Source organism: Dreissena polymorpha, chromosome 2 (assembly GCF_020536995.1).
Source record: "Dreissena polymorpha isolate Duluth1 chromosome 2, UMN_Dpol_1.0, whole genome shotgun sequence".
NCBI lineage: Eukaryota > Metazoa > Mollusca > Bivalvia > Myida > Dreissenidae > Dreissena > Dreissena polymorpha.
Window position 1 is genome coordinate 48,910,289 of NC_068356.1, and position 20,273 is coordinate 48,930,561.

At 35.6% G+C, this 20,273-nt stretch overlaps 1 protein-coding gene across 1 annotated transcript; it reads left to right on the plus strand.

Annotated features, from left to right (window-relative positions):
* The first annotated feature begins 276 nt into the window (after positions 1-276).
* On the plus strand, positions 277-17,491 carry LOC127869724 (uncharacterized). The gene is made up of 7 exons (XM_052412380.1): positions 277-529; positions 14,894-15,040; positions 15,390-15,572; positions 16,260-16,399; positions 16,628-16,814; positions 17,114-17,310; positions 17,483-17,491. The coding sequence occupies exons 1-7, from the start codon at positions 277-279 to the stop codon at positions 17,489-17,491; spliced, it is 1,116 nt and encodes a 371-aa protein (XP_052268340.1).
* The last annotated feature ends 2,782 nt before the right edge of the window (positions 17,492-20,273 follow it).

Consider the following 20,273-nt stretch of genomic DNA (forward strand, 5'->3'; position numbering starts at 1 on the left):
TATGGTAGTATAGAGTCGCGTGAAAGTATTATGCGGAAATTTTATATTAGACAGCAACAGACAGGAGAATCGGTGACAGCATATGCCGCTAGGCTAGAAGAACGGTTTCAAACTGCCATACATTTAAAGGCTATGAAATGATCCGACATGGATGTGTTGAAAACTGTTATGCATACCGGATTAAGAAAGGATTTGAAACATCTGTCAACTTAACAATGTGACAAGATAGTAGATTACGATGAATTTAAGCATGAATTACGGAAAATAGATGCAGATATGAAGGAGTTAGTTGGGGAAACAAAAACATGTAAACGTGCTGTATATGTTGACAAGAAAGAGCAGTCTGATCCATCAGAAATGAAAGATTTACTTAAACCATTGATCCAGCGAATACAGCAGCTGGAGAAAAAGCAGGAAGCGCACATGTATATAGGAAGAAATTATTACAGGGGTCAAGGTCGTGGTGCTTATGCGACAAGTAATAAAAGAGGTGGTCGTGGCACTTCTTATGATAGAGGCAGTGGCAGTGGTACTTCTTATAGGGGCAGATGTGATGATGCACCTAGAAGAAGCTTAATACCTCAAAGCATGGCGTTCGATGTAGAATGCTATCAATGTCATCAAAAAGGGTATGTTATGAAAGACTGTCCTGCTAATGCAGAGGTCATTTGTTTCAAATGTTAAGAAAAATGGCACAAACAATTTCAATGCCTAAAAGTGTAAGTGCCTCGGTTACGGAGTCGAACAGAGGCACAAATAGGAGAGACCCTCAACTTGTTGGAAAAATGAAGCAATAGTTTGTATTAATGGCATCCAGATAACTGCGCTATTAGACACAGGCAGTTGTGTCAGCATAATGTCAGAGTCTTTTCATAAAAATCAACTGGGAAATATTGAGATCCAACTTTTAAACACTCTTGAAAATTGAATGTGCTGATGGAAAAGAATTGCCCTATATAGGATATATTGAAATTGATTTTAAGATTGATGAAGGTTTGCCTAAGTTTACATTGAAACATTGTTTGTTTCTTGTGTCACCTGACACTCATTACTCTAACAGAGTACCAGTGATCATAGGCACCAATATATTACAAGAATATTTGACTGAATGCAAACATAACTTTGGAAATACTTTTCCACAAAAAGTTAAACTTCAAACCCCTTGGTACCTTAGCTTTCGAACCATGGTTATAAGAGACAAATATCTTAAACAGAATAAGGACAACATTGCAATAATAAGATGTCCAGTTCCGCACAAAGGTTTCTTCAAGCCAAATGAGTGTTTGGAATTAAATGGGTACATGGACCTGACTGTTAATTACCCTGATACAACAGCATTGTTGCAGGGGTCAGAACACAGCAACTTGCCATCATATGTCGATGTGACACCGGCAGTTGTGAATGTGAAGTCAGGTCAGACAAATGTTATTGTTACATTATCTAATCTGACAACCGACGCTGCCGTTATTTCACCAAAAGCCATATTGTGCGAAATGCAACCAGTAACTGTAACAAAACAGGAACATTGCAATCTCAATACTGAACATGAAAAAATAATTGACAAAATTGAACATGATGAACACATAATATTGTCAACTAAACAGAGACAGAAGTTAAAACATAAAAGACTTACTTAGGACACATAAAGGCATTTTTTCAACTTCAGAAAACGACATAGGAGTATGCAACAAAATAAAACATAGGATAGATTTAATAGATGAAAGACCCTTTAAGCAAATACATCGCATAATTCCACCTTCAATGATAGAAGATAGATAGAAGTAAGACAACACATTAATCGGCTTTTAGAAGGGGGGATAATTAGGCCATCATGGACAAGCAATGTTGTATTGGTAAGAAAGAAAAATGGTAAACTGAGGTTGTTCCTCGATTATAGAATGTTGAATGATATAACAGTTAACAACGCATATGCGTTACCAAGAATCGAAGAAGTGTTCGACTGCTTAAATGAAGCGAAGTTTTTTTTCTACTATCGACATGAAATCCGGGTATCAACAGGTTGAGGTAGAGGAAAGCCACAAGGAACGCACAGGATTCACAGTGGGTTCCTTAGGATTCTTTGAGTTCAATAAAATGCCGTTCGCGTTGAGCACTTCCTCCGCCACTTATCAAAGATTAATGGAGAAATGCCTACAAGGTTTAAACATGGACAGCTGTGAAATATTTCTGGATGACCTAATTATATATAGTGACACATATGAACAACATTTAGAGAGATTAAATATCATACTTGACAGATTTAAATCATGTAACCTGAAGCAAGCTGCTGAGAAATGCTCTTTTTTTCCAGACAAAAAGTCAATTTTCTAGGTCATGTTCAGATGGTATTGAAACAGACCCTGCAAAAATACAAAAAGTAAAGGACAGGCCTACACCTGAAAATGCGGATGAGTTGGGCTCATTTCTAGCATTTGCGGGATATAACCGCAAATTTGTTAAGTAATTTAGCAAAATTGCAAGGCCATTATCAGAATTGCTTCATCCAAAATCAGTTAAAAAGGGCAACACAAAACATCATACACTTTGGAAATGGACTGCCAATGAACAAGAGATACTTGATAAATTGAAGCAAATTGTATGCTCTCCTCCAATGTTAGCTTATCCTGATTTCAATAAACCCTTTAGTTGCATATCGACGCGTCATCAAAAGCTCTAGGTGCTGTTCTATACCAAACTCAATCAGATAAGAAACGGGTCATTGCTTATGCAAGCCGTGCCTTGAACAAAGCCGAAAGAAATTATAGTGCCTTTAAGTTAGAATTCTTAGCCCTTAAGTTGGCCGTGACTGAAACGTTTTCAGACTATCTATCTTCAAATCAGTTATTACTGATAACAACCCGCTTACTCATTTCCTGACTAGTGCAAAGCTGGATGAGACTGCTCAGAGGTGGGTAGTTGCATTATGGCAGAACTCATTTGATATTACTTAGAGACCAGGCTTGCAAAATACAGATGCTGATGGGATGAGTAGGTATCCATACGCACGGATTGTTAATTACAATACAGAAATTGTACAAATTGATGAACAAACTGTAAAGGCAATATGTAACGATATGAGTACTGTACATTCATACATTGAAACTTTGCCAATGGCTTCTCTCAATTTTGAGGAAATTGATGAAATAGGTCAAGGACTAACACAAAACGAACTAAGAGAAATCAGACGAATGCAAAGGCAAGATCAGTTCATTGATCGTTTGAGAAAATGCAATATAGATGAGACAATTTCATCAGTATTCATGACAAAAATGATTTGATTATGAGAAAACAGTTTAACAATTTTAAAATAAAACGTGGAATCCTTTATAGAATAATACATGATGAAGATCAAGTTATAGAACAACTTGTACAAGACTGCTACAAAAAGGATATTCTAAAAGGCGTACATGTACATGCTAACGTAGGACATCCCGGAAAAGAAAGAACTATGAGATTTTACTGGCCAGGGATGTCATCTGAAATAGATAATTATGTGACCAACTCTTATAGATGTTTAAGACGGAAGTCTGTTGTAGGTAGAGCTCCACTAGTGAGTATTACAACAACATATCCTTTGGAAATACAACACCTTACCATCCTCAGGGCAATTCAGGGCCTGAAAGATTTAATAGAACCTTATTGGATATGCTTGGAACTTTGAATATTGAACAGAAAAAAGATTGGAAAAAGTACATTGGACATTCTGTATATTCTTATAACTGAATACCACATGAATGAACAAGGTATTCACCATATGAATTAATGTTTGGAAGGAAGCCAAGACTTCCTATTGAAGCGACATTTGTAAAAATCAGAGACCAAACAGTTAGTAAGGAGACAGATGACTACATTCAAGAGCCGATAGAAAGAATGGACACTACCAGAAAGATAGTACAAATTCATATACAAAAAGAAAAAAATAAACAGAAAAAAAGCTATGACAAAAAAGCAAAAGTGGTAAAACATATTTGTAGGAGATCAAGTTTTACTTAAACGACTGGCATTCGATGGCAAACATAAAATTGAACACAACTATGAAAATGAAGTATATGAAGTTGTGAAACAGCAAAAGGAATACCTGTATTCAAAGAAATAAAGATCTTGGAAAAGAAAGAGTATTGCATCGAAACCATTTATTTCGAATAGACGGATAGGAGAATGAAAGTGAAGAATTGATTGCTGAGCAGTGCAAAGGATAGGAAACACAGGTTTCAGTTAAAACAGAATTAGGTGACGTCACCAGAAATGATGATTCCGAAAGTGAAGAGGAAGCGTACTTTGTAGATACTTCATTGGCAAATGGGGACGCCCATGCTTCAGTCACTTAGAATCAGGAGATTGAAAATCTGAGTGTTGATTCAGAATCAGAGTCTGAAACAAATGTAGAGTCAGATAATGTTACAGTGGGAGATGCTGTAAGTAATCAACCTGAAGGGTTGAATACACAAGAGAATGTAGAGCCCAAAGCTGATAATGCAGAGAGTAGTGAGGATATTGTACCAGATGAAGCGAATACATGAATAGCATTTGAACATATAGCGGCAAATTATAGAGAAACACAGGAAAATAATAGGAACAGTAGTGGTTTAGAAATTAATGCAGAAAGTTCAAGGCATGAGATTGATCATGGTGAACGTGTTAAGACCACCACCTGTTCCTCAACTTCGAAGATCTGTGAGGACTAGAAAACCACCCGATAGATATAGTGGTTATCTCATGACCTCAGTAACACCAGAACCACTAGAAAGGAAAATACACACTTTTAATATTTTACTAAATTCAAAGGTTTTGTAGAATATGGATGTTGAAATGACCAATAAGTTAGTAGGGGCAATATTTATGTAAAAACTTACATACTTTGATATGTTTTTTACATTGATTTTAAATATGTGTGTAAACTTGTATATAGCTTTAACAATTACAGGTGCGTTGAAATGATTACATCAAAGAAGTATTATCTAGACATTCTGATTATTATGTTTGGTTTCAGAATCAAAATCATTTCACAACATGTGAATGTTTAATGCTATGTTGAGTATTGGCACATGTATATACATGTTATAATATTATTGTATGTACCTGCATGTTTTAGATTATATAAATGTTTAATTTCGATATAACTGTATATTGCTTATAGTTAAAAGTACCAAGCTGTCACATAGAATATGATAGAAATTGTGTTTATCTTAAATATGAGATAAATATAATTTTGAAGAACTAATAAAAACATCATTAAAAATATAATTTAATTATTTATTATAATTTTAGTTAATCAAAACAATATTAATGTGAATGATTAACAACATTATAGGCAATGTAATTTAATGTCTTTAATATAAATGTATACAATAATAAAACTAAATTTAATAAAATGTAAATGATAAATTAATATATTTTAGATCTTAAAAGACCTAAGAGGTCGCAGTTAAAAGGTGGGGAGGAGGAGCTTCGATTGGTCGGTGTAGTTACTATTATTTAGTGATTAATTGTAATGTGGGTGACAAGTACAATGTAGTTTCTTTTCGTACGTTCCTCGAAGATAATTTATGGTAGTCTGACCGATCTGACAGATTGGGTAAATGACAGGACGTAATTTCTCGAGTAGGGGGAGAATGTGACCAGGTCGACTTTCCCTCGATTTGTTTAGTGGTTTATAACCCTTACCTATTATTTTAACATTATATTGTTTGAGTGTGGCAATATGATCAAATCGGAGGGAAAAGCTGGCAGACATTCGTTTGTTCTCTTAAAAATTAAGTTCAAGTTCATTCTAGAGCACCAGTAGGTTGAAAGAAGAGAGACTGGTGTGAAAGAGAAAGGGACTCAATTCCATAAATTGATCCTGATTTACTTTGGATTAACTGATATTTGAATATTCGTCTGCATGATTAAATTACATTATTAAAAGAAGTGAACTGTGAATTTTCTTATTTATGATGTTGTCCTGTTACTTGGGCTACAACACAACCATTACCATAAAGGTTACAATAATCGTATGTGGCTCCTCTGGCTTAAACACTTGATCACTAGGTCATATTTTTCAAAAGATTGAATGAACCGACTCCTCTCAGGTGAGAGATCTAGGGCCATCTTGGCCCTCTTGTTCTGATATGACGCGATGATGACGATTAGTAATTAGATATGTGATTTGCATAATCTTAATTGTTTGCCAAATTGCATGTCATTTCCAAAGCATGCATCAATACCATTTTACATAGAGCATTCAGCAATTTCCCACGAATCCGGGAGGACCACTTCCTCAAATTAACAGTAGATTAAAAACTTTTTAACAATTTATTTTGGCCGAAGTCGGTCGCGTATTAATGTTTAAATTATTCGAACAAAGAAATGACAAATCTTATTACAATCTTAAGCCCTTCTCTTGCACGACGGTTACATTTCATTCAATCTCTTGCACGACGGCCACATTACGTTCAATCTCTTTCACGACGGCTACATTACATTCAATCTCTTGCACGATGGTTACATTAAATTTATTGCACGACGGTAACATTATATCATATGTATGTGAGTGCATGGGACGACAAATCTGCATGAAGATTGATAGTACCCGCCAAAGCACGAATACATACACGATAGACTGGTGACTTTTGTCAACTGTCAATCCAACAAGACCTCCCGTGCATATGTACCGGTAGTGCTATATTGACAATGAAACGACAGTGACAGTACAAAAACGTAACTTTTCTTTCGACTAAACTAGTGTTTAAGTGGCATGTATTTCAATTTTACAATTTAAACATTTTCATTTTGCGTGATATTTTGTGGCAATTTATTGCAAACTAATTATACAAACACACTGACACCTTAAACCGAAGTTTTTTTGGAGTATGAAAGAAGTTTTGAGAATACCGCAGTACGTAGTCACAACTAAAATAAAAAGCACATGAAAACAGTAACACGGCCACGACTGTCAGGTTTTAAGACATTCCATGTTTATACCTCACATTCAGTATACAAAAGAGTATCTGATAAGTCGGGCGGCGGTTTGACGCATTATGAACATTTCTTAAGCATTTCGTTAAAAGATATCATTTATAACGTATTGAATGATCAAGCATTTGTGATTTTTCCTTTTGAAGGGTTACCCTTTTGATGCATAGAATTTGTGAATTGCGCTTTTTACAATGCCTCCTACAGTTGCGTTTATATGAAAAGACTAACAAACATAGTATTGACCCGAAAAAAAAATTATTGTGTGCAAATCACCGTTTGGACACAATGACACTTACATTAAAAACGGACCGAGTGTCGAATCCCATGAGTTAATACAATTGTGCACACCGGCCCAATTTATGTTTATGAAATGATATCCGTGTCTAAAGGGTTATACTCTCTGTTGGTCGTGCTTTCGATTAAAAGGGACATTTTCACAGATTTTGGCATGGATTGAAGTTTATCATTAAAAGCTTTATATCGAAAAATGTTAACATTGGATCTCAAAAGCTCTTTTAAAAAACCAAGAATTAAATTTAAGTAAAAAAAAAGTAACCCTCTACTGGATTCCAGCCACTGACCCATGGAGTAAATTAGTATTCCAATTTTTACTAAATCCATATTAAATCGTAATCAAGTTCTCGTTAAATTCATGTTAACTCTTACTCTAACCCCTGTTAAATCCATGTCATCTTGTATGTCAATCCTTTTTAAATTCATGTCATATCGTATTTCGATCCTTGTAAAATCAATGTTATATCGTTTTCCAATCTTTGTAAAAATCAATGTCATCTCGTATTCCTATCCTTGTTTAATTAATGTCATATCGTATTGAAATCTTTGCAAAATCCATGTCATCTCGTTTTACAATACTTGTCAAATCCATGTAAAATTGCAATCAGTCCTTGTCAAAACCATGTGAAAACGCAAAATTAATGCACAGATCGCATTTAAATCCTTGTTAAATCAACGTTGAAACGTATGTAAATCCTCGTTACATCCACGTCAAATCGTCTGTGAACCCGTCTTCCATCATGCTGATTGCAGTCTTCATAGTAATCACAATCCACAAACATCTGTTTAATTTTTAGATCAGTTTTGACCATACAGCTTTAAACTATTTATATTCAATGTGATAAATACAATTATGTAAATACGAATGAATGGATCCTTTCCCCAGTATTTACCTATAAAACACACGTTATCCAAAGGCAGGGACATTCTCGTTCGTATGTTACTCATATTGGACTCTAGGGCAGCCAAGATGGTTCAACGACTGCTCGCGACTAGCAGTGTATATTACTTAATTGGATTGCAAATATTTACGGGAACCACGGTGTCTCAAGGTATATTTAATGAAGTAAATTCGTTGTAAATGAGTTAGTAAATTTATACAAAAAGAAACTTATGAATTAATCAATCATGATTTAATTAATGTTAGTTAATTTATTAATTACTTGATTGAATGCATGAATGAATGGATTTGTAAATGTTAGAAAAAAAATCTGTTTTATTATTGTAGACTATGTCATGTTCTTATATCTCATATTTGTTGTTGTGGCTCTACTAATCTTCATGAACAACTGAAATGGCCTGCAATTCGTTTCAATTTCAGTCGTCCCATGCAATTCAACGACAACGATTGGGGATGTTAACCCAACAAGTGGTGTTACACAATTCTTAACAAGTAAGCTACAACAAAGTCTAACATCAAGTTTTATTTGAGATCTAACGGCACTTTTATGTCACGAATGCCCTATTTGCGTATTGTAAAATAGACATGTATGCTAATATGCTTCTTGGAAATAAATGGTAAGTGAAATATATGACTTTCGTACAGTTACTGAAATTTAATTTAAATTTATTGATATTGGTGCTTTAGATGTATGCTTCTTCGAGACTTGTATGCGTATATCCTTAGTATATAAGTACTGTACATGTGTGTCGTCCGAAAAATTTAAATATAGAGAATCAGATGTAAATCTTAGTTTTCACAAAAACTATATTGTTCAGTTAACTGTGAAGAAAATGTACGTCTGGTATGTCACATTTAATTGGATGACGTATATGACTGGCCAAAATCGGATGGATGAAATTACCTTTTTAATTTAATTTGTGTATCGATCACTGACAAAAAATACAATACTTGGATAGTTAAATGCTAGTATGTGACGTCGCATAGGCGTGTCGCCGCATGCGTGCATTTAGCCTTTTCGGCGTCGAACGGATATATTGCGTAAAATCACGCATTTAAAATAGATAAAGTTTTTGGACGCAACCGCCGGTTCTCTAATATTAACGCTCTGCAGTTTAAATTATTTTGAACATAAATATAATTGTTTGATGAATTGTAATATATACTATATTAGAATTGCATGTTGTACAAAATGAATTACTTATGACTTATTTTAAATTAAATTTATGTCAGATTTACATGATGATTAAAATAAATGTGTAATCTTATGCGCACCCAATTGCACAAATATATTGTTAACGTTTATGCACTAATCAGTGTTCTATTCATATAACCATTTACAACGACATTTATCAGTGAACATTTTGTACTTGCCGGCTTTGAACTGGTTAACATTCTTAAATTGTTCGTCTCTGATGGGGCACATGTCATTGTTCTTATATTTTTTTGGTGATTAATATGAATCTCTTAATTTCTGAGATCTCATAATCAGAGTGCAGTATCAACGGGGTTTTCAAGGGTTTTACACACGCGTTGGACAGAATTAAAACACACAAGTTAAGAACTTTATTTTTGAAAAAAAACTCAAGTAATTTAAATACGTTTGCATAAATCTTTAGTGCATACAAGCCAGTTTTTCTTGCAGTTTGCCGATATCTTAAGGTAGAAGAATAAATCATTGAATACGTCTGAAATCGGTGACAACATTTCACGTTGCGTGAAGCATAACCGTGTAGTATTAATCGATTTTTTTTTAAAAAGAACTCAGGCTTATTAAAACAAGTAATTCCGACGTTTTTCACATTGTCATTAGCAGCATAAAAGTCTGTTTTATGCACTAGTTGAAATTGTTAAGAAAAATTGTTTGAAAGAGTTATTTGAAAAAAGCACCAGTTACCGTTGTTTACCTCCATCCACGTTTAATTAGGATAACCACAAAGTCACGTGATACTGCACCCTGTAAATAAGGACTTATTACTTTATTATTACACGACATTACATAAAATGAGATCTACGTATCCCATAGTTAAGCTCAGCATCTCAAAATAGGAACAAGTACCGCATAAATAGGACTCCCAATCGTAGGATGTAGCATCTCTTTTTTCAGAGATGTCTTCTTATTAGACTTGGTTGCCCCCCAATCATAATTGCTAGCATCTATAATTAACGAGATGTATTTTCATTACAACTTTACGTTTTTCAACTATACGACTTGTCATCTCCTTATTAATATGTGTATTCTAATTAGACCACGTTGTCTCCAAATCAAAATTTTGCATTTTCTAATTACGATTATATCTTGCCGTTTTGCCAATTATACGACTTGGTATCTCCGTATTTCGAGATGTCTCATTATAAGACATTGGCGTCTCGCAAACATGGACGTAGTATCTCCTTATTAGAAGTAAGTGTCTTCTACTATGTACTTATGATCTAAAAAAACGAGATATTAAAGCGCAATTTAAAAAAACGAGATATTAAAGCGCAATTAACACATGAATACTTACGGTAATATCTAAATTTGACGAAGTAGTTTCACAATCAGGATATAGATTAATGCAATACCACACGAGACAGTGGCGCCATGACGCTTATATAATGTTCACTGGTTTATCTCAGATGTATCGTATATCAACTGTGGAAACGGCAACGATGGTTGGCAGTTTATCTGTTGCGGAAGTACCACAAAATTCACGTTCTACGCGGATAATGCCGGACCCATAACGCTGCAAATTTGGCGTCCAAAGACCGGAACTCTGTATACGTTGGTGGGAAGCGTCCCACACACAGCGACAGTAGGTGAGCGGCCCATATGCACCAGTCCCATTTTATATGTACAGGGACAATGTCAGGCCTGAACGTAATCATCAACTAAGGCTGTTGGCTCGGGTACTACTAACATGTACCTCGCGTACTCTGAAAGTGATATTATGGGCATTTTTCACTGTTGAATTGAGCCGAAAAAAATTAACAGGTCAAAAGAGTTAGTTAACATGTGGTAACTGACCAATTATCTACAACTCATCTTGCTACCAGTTGTTTATAAAAAATATATTTTTGTTCGATATTTTACATGACTCACCCAGTCCTCTTAACCGAAATGATCCGTAAAAAAATTGTGTCTTTGTGTCGTATGAACGAATCTGCATGAAAACTACATTTAGACTCACATCGTACATCGAATCATTTCTGTCGTCAGTTGTCAAAACGAAAGTACGGTTGCTATTAAAATGGAATGTTTTTCTCTTTCCGGGATATTGTTTTAGTATATTGATGCTGCATTAACAAATATAAGTGTATATGATGTGAAAACACCAAAAATAAACAACGGTTGCGATAGACACCTATATACTGTTAGATGCCCATAATATCACTTTAAGTATACTTACATGTACCCCATTTACGGTAAATATACTTAAACGTACCCGGTCGATATTAGACTATACCCGATTTGTATACCCGCCTAAAATCCGATGTCGTAAAACGCGCTACCGATTAACGTAAAACGATATTGTTTACCTTAATAAAACTTCTCTTAAAAACTGCATCAATATGTTTTTGAGTATTAGTTTCGATAAAAGAGAGGCCATTTAACAGAAAATTGACAAAAATGTGAACATAATGAATTTCAAAAAAACATCCGACAACGACCGATTTAGCGTTAAAATTCCCGGGTACGTTTAAGATTATACTTAAGAGTACCCGGGGTACATGTAAGTAGTACCCGGGCCGACGAAGACCAATCGAGTTCAACTAAGCGATTACCGAAAATGTCCGAAATTCATATAAATATGCAGACACATATGATTGCCTTAAACACGGTATACGAATCATTAAAATAATATACAAATTAATTTATAGGCTCTGTTGATGTTCACATTTTGACGTCCTATGTGCGAGTTTATTCTTTTACCATAGTTTAACCTTCACTCATAAATTCCTGTCAAAACGGGGCAACGTTCGTGCGGCGCCTCTATGGCATGCACAACTACGTTGAACGTGTATGTGCGCACTGCAAGCAACGCCATAGCAACCCCGTGGGTCGCCATATACATGTAATTGCCTGGAACAATACGTGCGATCATTTCGATCATGTTCAAAGATATCATCGCATCTTTGCGTTCGCACGGCGCAACGGACAAAGCACTTTGGGAACATCCGAGCTACGATGTAGTGTCTTCTAGAGCGCTTTGAGCTATTACGGTGCTGAACGAAAGCCATAGATGTGGATGGCGTTCGAAAGGCGCCTGTTGAGCGACTACACGGCGCGATGAGGGACTGCCTAATCCATCCGTATTAATATGATACTGGGGCTTTAACAAAACAACTGAAAAACATAGATTAGGATGATTTCTGCATTGTATTTCATAGTGTTATTAATGTGTTAAACCGCGAAAAAGGCTAGCAAAAACCTTAATTAACAATCCCATTTTTGTGGCAATGTTAGTGGAAACAAATATCATTTTCTTTTAAGTCTCACCATTGTTTGGACCAAAGCCCCATGTAAGTTTTTGTTCCTAGGTTCACGTATGGCATTTCAAAATCAAATATAGCTCATGTAAATAAATCAGTTCGACGCTGATTGATTCTTTGCGGTTTATTCGGAAAATGAATGTTCATAAGACATTCAAAACGTTGTTCAGGTTAACGACGAACCATAGAATGCTTAGACCACGTCCGACTTTTTTATATTTTAAATACAAACAACCTATTATGTGTTTTTAATGAGCGTTTTTGGTGTAAGCATGCACTTTGACTACGATGTTTAACGATGGGATTTATATGTTAAGAACATGCATGTAATTCGGTTAAACAATGCATGAGATGATGTTTAAGAAATAATGATTGCATAAATATTTCCAAAACTAATTTTACGTGTTAATTAAACAACTAAAATGTACGCACAGCCCACTTCATTATATATTCGTAGATGTTGTAACTGGTAAACACGTGTCTAACTTAAACGTGTTTCCCGCTTGCTATTTAAGGGACCAATACAGTGCCGGCAGTGTTAAAAACCGAACCAGGAGACTGCATTGGATGGTAAATATTACACGGGTATCACCATAGACACCCCGTGTTATGATGAATTACATAAATGTGTGCCAAGTAACTTTAAAATCCATCAATACGTAGACAATAGATTCACGCCGGTTATGCGGATACTTGGATAACGGATGGCACTTCGATAACAGAGAAAGACACAAGCCAAGCGCGAAATATAATGGTAGAGTTGATAAATGGTATAACCTTTTGTAAGCTAAAAGAAACATTTCAAAGAAAAATGCTAGATGTTTTGCCAAAAGTGAGAACATTCCATCGAAAAACAGCATTAACTAATTGATCAGTGCCCATTTCAATAAAAGAAACATACTTAGAAATATTGCAATACATCGTTTGATACTCCAGCATGTAGAGTAATGTATATTCGTCAAATAATGAAATTTTTATAGTATTGAATGAAACATGAACAAAGATAGAGCATATTTTTAAACGAGGTATGCATGATCTTGTAGACACTTCGATACCCGATAAAGGGAAAAATCATGCTCATATTCCAAATAAATAAGAAAAGTTAAGTAAATTTTCGGTGATTCGTTTTTAATTTACGTCAGTCTAGAAATTGTTAATTTCTGGTTTACTAAAAATTGTGTGTTATATCTGTTTAAAAGTGTCTGGTAATCGCTAACAAAAGTGCTATTATCATTAAGATGATCGGCTAAAAAAGTGTCACCCGACTCTGTTAAATTTGAAAATTGCTCAAATACGTCAGTAAACTACAAATTTGTTGTAACATTAACAGACATATTGACATAGAGAATTTGTTCTTGATTTATTTCTTAGAATTGCTATTTAGTTAAAATATGTACTTATCATCCACTTCATGCTTATTTTCGGAGGAGTTTGATTGTCTTTTTTTCATATAATAAATACTTTTTCCGCGAATGTCTTTATTCGCTAAACGAAGTGCTCACCATTAATCGGCCAAACAATGTTCAGTGTCCAAATGAACAGAAAATAAATGCGAAAAGCTGAGAACTCACCTCTCGCGCGTGGCTTTTGTTGTTCTTTGTTATCGAATTGCCATTCGTTATAAACGTATCCGCATTAATTACCGGCTTTATATTGATGGTGATGCAATTGTCAAGCCATTTTATGGCCATTTTTTAACTTTTGGCCTCCAAGTGTGCCCTTAACCTGTAAGGTAAGTAGACGCGTATCACACGAAACGCGCCGTCTCCTAATGATGGTCGTATGTTATTAAACAAGTGCACGATGAATGGCACAGTTAGTGTCAGGAAAAAAATTATTTAGCAACTGCGTGATGAAAAGATACAGCCAGGAAAAGTTGTATGGCTAAATTTGAACATTAACCTTTCCTTTTACCTTTACCTTCGAGCAAAGGAGACGGTTGTTACACGCTGCACGTCATATAATGGTCATTTGATGGTTAAAATTTGTGCCAAGCGTTGTAAAACTCTTCAATATCATCATCATCATCATCATCATCATCATGTTTTATGTCGAGTAAAAGCTTATGTTTTTTGTGACATTACAATAATTACTGCCGAACTTTTGTCTAGACTAGACATAAGCAGTAGGTCCGTTGGTATGATACGGAACAAACACTATAGAAGCGAAATCGGTTTCTCGCATTTGAAATAAGTAAATAGCATGTGTTTGCGGCAGAAAATCAATCTGTATTTGCTGTTATTTTTGTTGTAAGGTATTCCACTGAAGAGATAATTCGATCGAAAAACCAGGCAAACGTCGCCTACACTCTGTACATATCAGGGGCCGCGACCACCGTTGTGGGGGCTGACCAATACTTTACGGGATCTTCTCTCACCGATCGCATATTTGGTATAAACGTCGAGCAGACCGCACGTGAGTTGAGCGTTATTTTACTGAGATGGAAATAATTCAAAATAAAAATACTTGAATTCACATGCGATATAATTCTGTTAAACTGTACATAACGTTTAGTTGTATTTTAGTACAGTTACGTAAACTGTTCAACTCAGATTGTTGAAATCGGGATCTTAGTTTTATTGATCATTATGTGTTAAGTGAATTATTAAATTTAAAGATATGTCTATGTCTAAATTTAAGCAAAGTCTAAGACTGAACGATTTTGGTGATAACGAATCTATGAGTAAATCGTACATTTATTATATAATCTTGAAAGCGCGTTAATGTATGATCACCAGCGACATTTGTCTTAACATCATTTCAGCGAACATGCCCGTATTCGGCACCACGACCTACACTTCCGGCAGCAGCACGATACTGGACAATACTGCCGGCGGCGTCTCGATAGGGACCGTGACATTCACTGACGCTGATGGCGCCAACACAATTAGCATCACCATGGCTCCGAACAGCTATTTTACTTTCGTTGATAAAGGGGATGGAACCGGTAAGAGTTGTGCAGCGCCTTATGCGACGAGATCTGGGAAAACGAGGCTTATTGAATGTGTGAAAAGGTTATTAAAAGACGACAATTCACATCTGAAACTGGATGTTTGTTTAGAAGAGACTTCCTTTAAAAGAAAAATTCAATAATGGGGTAAACAATGATTTACGTATATACATTAAGCCCCGTTTTCTCAGAGCGAGGCTCATATTAAAGCACTAACCTGATACTGTGATATGCGACAAATCTGGTTCTAGTGGAAAATTCAAGAGTATTTTTTTCTCAATTTAAAAGCAGCTGGAACGGGTATAGAATGCAATGTCTTGGTGCTTGCACCTGGTGAAAATCAAATGTTAAAATTAAAAAAGTCTTGTTAAATCTAATATGAGAACACACAATTGTGTTACGATTCAAGGCACTTAAGAAACAGAATTTCAGATAGCCCTTCTTCTTATTTTAAGGAAATAACAAATTGAAGAGTGTTTTGAAAACGGGATCAGTTCCCATCGAGTCCAGGTGTTTGATACATGCAGTAATAATGTATAACACTATTGACAAAAATCCAGCGTTTGTGCTTTATCGTTTTTGCACAGAATTTGTGCATTCGCAGAAAACGTGTCGGTACAATAATTTCAACTCAGTTCTGAGGATACGTTTACGACACAGCAATCATAGATAGATTATTTTCAGGCTCCGTTACAACCACCGCCGACACCATTAACTTCCCGATCTCGGACCAATCCGGAACCACTGTGACCTTGACCTTCACGGCCACGGACACTTGCGGAGGCACAGCGCAGGGAACGATGCCAATCATAGTCCAGAACATTGTAAGTCCGTCCAAAGGCGTTTACATATGTTGGGATCGAAGAAATTATTTCAATATTTTAGTATGTGTTCATCAAGATTTGGATATTACATGGCAGTGTTAACCTTTCGAACGAAAAAAACAACAACATTATAATGTGTTTCGTAGCACCACAATAGTACCATAATAGGTACGGGTTGATTGCTGTAACCGAATGCTTCACTCTTCTTTTCCCGTATTCTCAATATAGAAACCGACGCTTACGGGTCTTACGCCAGGCGTAACGACGTCAGAAATCGTCGACGCTGAACGTCGGATTGCCAACTACACGTGCTCCGACCCGTCAGACAACGTCACCCCCACAATAACAGTCAGTCCCAGCAATTCGCCGGAGTATTTTGTCACGCGCTTTTTTTCGGGTACATCAAAAACTGGAGGTAATCGCTGAATGGGTAGAGAAACTGTTGCCGAGACAAGAAACTGAAGAAAATGAAATATGATTCTAACTCCTTGCGAAAGTATATTGTGCACATGTAACCGTAACATTTTGTACTTCGCAAAGCGTTTTCTCGGTTATAAGTCGAATCAAATACATTAAATGTGTTAAAGTGAATGACCGCATCTAGTTGTGATTTATTGACTAATAGCTCTCATCACACATTATTTGTAACATATCAATAAAGGACATTAACAACACGATGTTTTCCAAGTTCTCTTTGTTATCGTTCGTCTCTAGTGTACGAGATAGTTCTCCCCACCCAGTCGACCTCATGGCAATTCAACTACGACACGGTCAACTCGTACACGATCGTGGTCCAGTGCTCGGACGGCAAACCCTCGGGTACTGCTTCCGCCACCTTGGTGGTCAGTCTGACTCCAAACCAGCCACCGGAAATCACCAATCTGCCTCGTAAGAATGCGTACAACGATCGGGTAAAACCCGACTAATAATAATACAATTGTGGTTTAAACGGCTCTGTAAAATACTGTTACGTTTTTTTTTAATCGATCGCTGATAATAACACTTTAATAAATGTTCACGAGAACTGATACAGAACGATTACAATTATGAATTCTATAAAATCTACTCTTTTTCATGTGGCAGTTGGAGTAACAATCGGGGTATCGCAGACGACATCCACTGGTGAAGTCATTTATACTATTCTATATACTGACCCCGATCCAGACGACACAGTGGGTTTTACATTTACCTGTAATCCACCAGGATGTCCGCTCACAGTACTTCCTTGTAAGTAACGTTGGAAGCGGTAGCTTTTCTTCAACCCTCTGTCTTACTTAATGCACACTTGGTTCTTTGATGGTTTGAGTGTGTTATATTTATTGTATCCACCCATCCAAGTGACAAGTGGGATATGAGGTCTAATTTGGGTAGGATAGGGTCGGGGGATTTTGGCAAAAATCATTGTACATTTACATGTTGGTTTATTTTATGACAGATCAGTTGGTATACATTGACGCATCATGATAACATAATTCCCGTACTCAAAAAAGATTCCAAACTTTGAGATATATCTGTTCAACACGAATTTTTATATTGGCAAGGATCGATCATCAAAGAAATTACTGAGTAATTAGCCTCATCTACTGAGAAATGCTGTTTGAATTATATTTACTTTATTTTAAAGTGACATAATGGGCATCTAACAGTTTATATGTGTCTATCGCAACAGTTGTTTATTGTTGGTGTTTTCACTTCATACACTTATATTTGTTAATGCAGCATCAACAAACTAAAACAAAATTCCGGAAAGAGAAAAATAATGCATTTGAATATCAACCGTTCTTTCGTTTGACAACTGGTCATGCATATACGATGTGAACCTAAATTTAGTTTCAGTGCAGATTCGTTCATGCGACACAATTTTGTTTTAAAGATCATTTCGCCTTATAAGACTGGGTGGGTCACGTAAGATATCGAGTATAAAATATATTTTTATAAACAACTGGTAGCAAGATGAGTTGCAGATAATTGGTCAGTAATCACATTTGTACTAACTCTTTTGACCTGTTAATTCTTTTCAACTCAATTCAACAGTGAAAAATGCCCATAATATCACTTTAACTGGAGACGTTTATGTCTATCATTTTCTTTAAATCAATATCAAACAATATTCCTAAAACTTTAATGTTTGTTGTGCCCCAGACTAGTTTATATTAATTTTTATTGATTGTATGATGAATTGTTTGGAGCCAATCAATAAAAAATTTGTTTTGTCATAATTAATTTTTAATCCAGAACATAAGGCAAAGTTATTGTATAGATCAAGGGTTCACCAAAATTATATGTTTTCCAGACTTATTTGGATTTTTCATTTTGTTTTGCAAACAATGTTTTTTCAAGGTTCAGATGGCAGTGTCACTATGTACTATGTCTGAATATATTAAAGTATCTTTACGAAGAATAATAAAGTTTCAATACAGGGAGCGAATTAAATCGATTGAAGCGTACGCAAAAAAACAACGCTAATTGAGCGATTCAAGTTCACGAGTTTCAGGTATTTTAGTTTTTAGCTGTACACGCTTGATTTTTTGTACTCTATACATGCTCGATTAATCTCTTGCACAACTTCGCGGGATTAATGTCAGCAGCATACCCGTACTGGGGTGTGATAATCCTGTGTTTACTTTTCTCGATAACGTTAGGGAAAGTAATTTATTCAAAGAAACGGTGTATTTAAATATTCACGCATACTGTTCTGGTTTATGTTGGTGAGTTATATATACTAGAGTTGCGACACCTTAAGGGTTTCGCGGGATGGAATGAGTGGGGAGATCAATTCAAATTGAAAGCCGATTATTTCGACAAAAATTTGGGTACGAAACAATTTAGGTACGAAAAAAAATTTGGGTACGAACAAATTTGGGTACGAAAAACATTTTGATACGAAAAAAATGGGTTCGAAAAAAAAAGTTGGGTACGAACAAATTTGGGTACGAAAAAAATTTCGGTAAGAAAAAAATGGGTACGAAAAAAATTGGTTACGAAAAAAATTTATGTACGAAAAAAAATTTGGTTACAAAAACAAATTAGAGTACGAAAAAATATAGGGAACGAAAAAAATGAAGGTACGAAAACTATTTTGGTACGAAAACATTTAACATTTGTAAAGACATAAAACAAACTAAAAAGATTTTATTTCATGTTTGGGTGGTGTCCATTGTAGTATGTCAGGTTAGTGTTGTTTTGTCAAAGCATGAATCAAATTTGATGATAAACAAGAAACAATCGGAGACGGGTGATGCTCCCCAAAGGTTTTTTGGTCACAATATTGCACTTTATATTCAGATAAAAGGAAACGTCTTGAGGGGCATAACTCTGGACAAAATAATACAATGGATGGTTAAGTAACTTAAAAATTTCAAAGGGCCATAACTCTCTAAATAAATCATGTAACCCGAACCCACTTATAACATGCGCATCTCCTAGAGGTAGTTAAGATTCCCATAAAGCTTTATTGTATTCCAGTCAGTAGTTGGGGAGAAATAGCCCGGACAAGAATTGCACTACATAAATATGTACAGTTTATAGAAAATGTAAAAGGGCCATTACTCTGTGAAAAATCAACCGAACATAACCGGCTGATAATATGCACATCTCCTGTTGGTAGTGAAGCTTCCCATGCTGTTTCAGTGAATTCCCATAATAAATTGCTGAGAATTAGCTCTGACAAGAATTGCACTATATGTTCAATGTAAAATTTCAAAGGGCCATAACCCTGTGAAAAATCATCCGCCGAGAACCGGCTGATAATATGCACATGTCCTCTTGGTAGTGAAGTTTCCCATAAATTTTATTGAATGCCAGTCATTGGTTGCTGAGAAATAGCCCGGACAAGAATTGCACTTTATGTACAGTTAATGGAAAATTTCAAAGG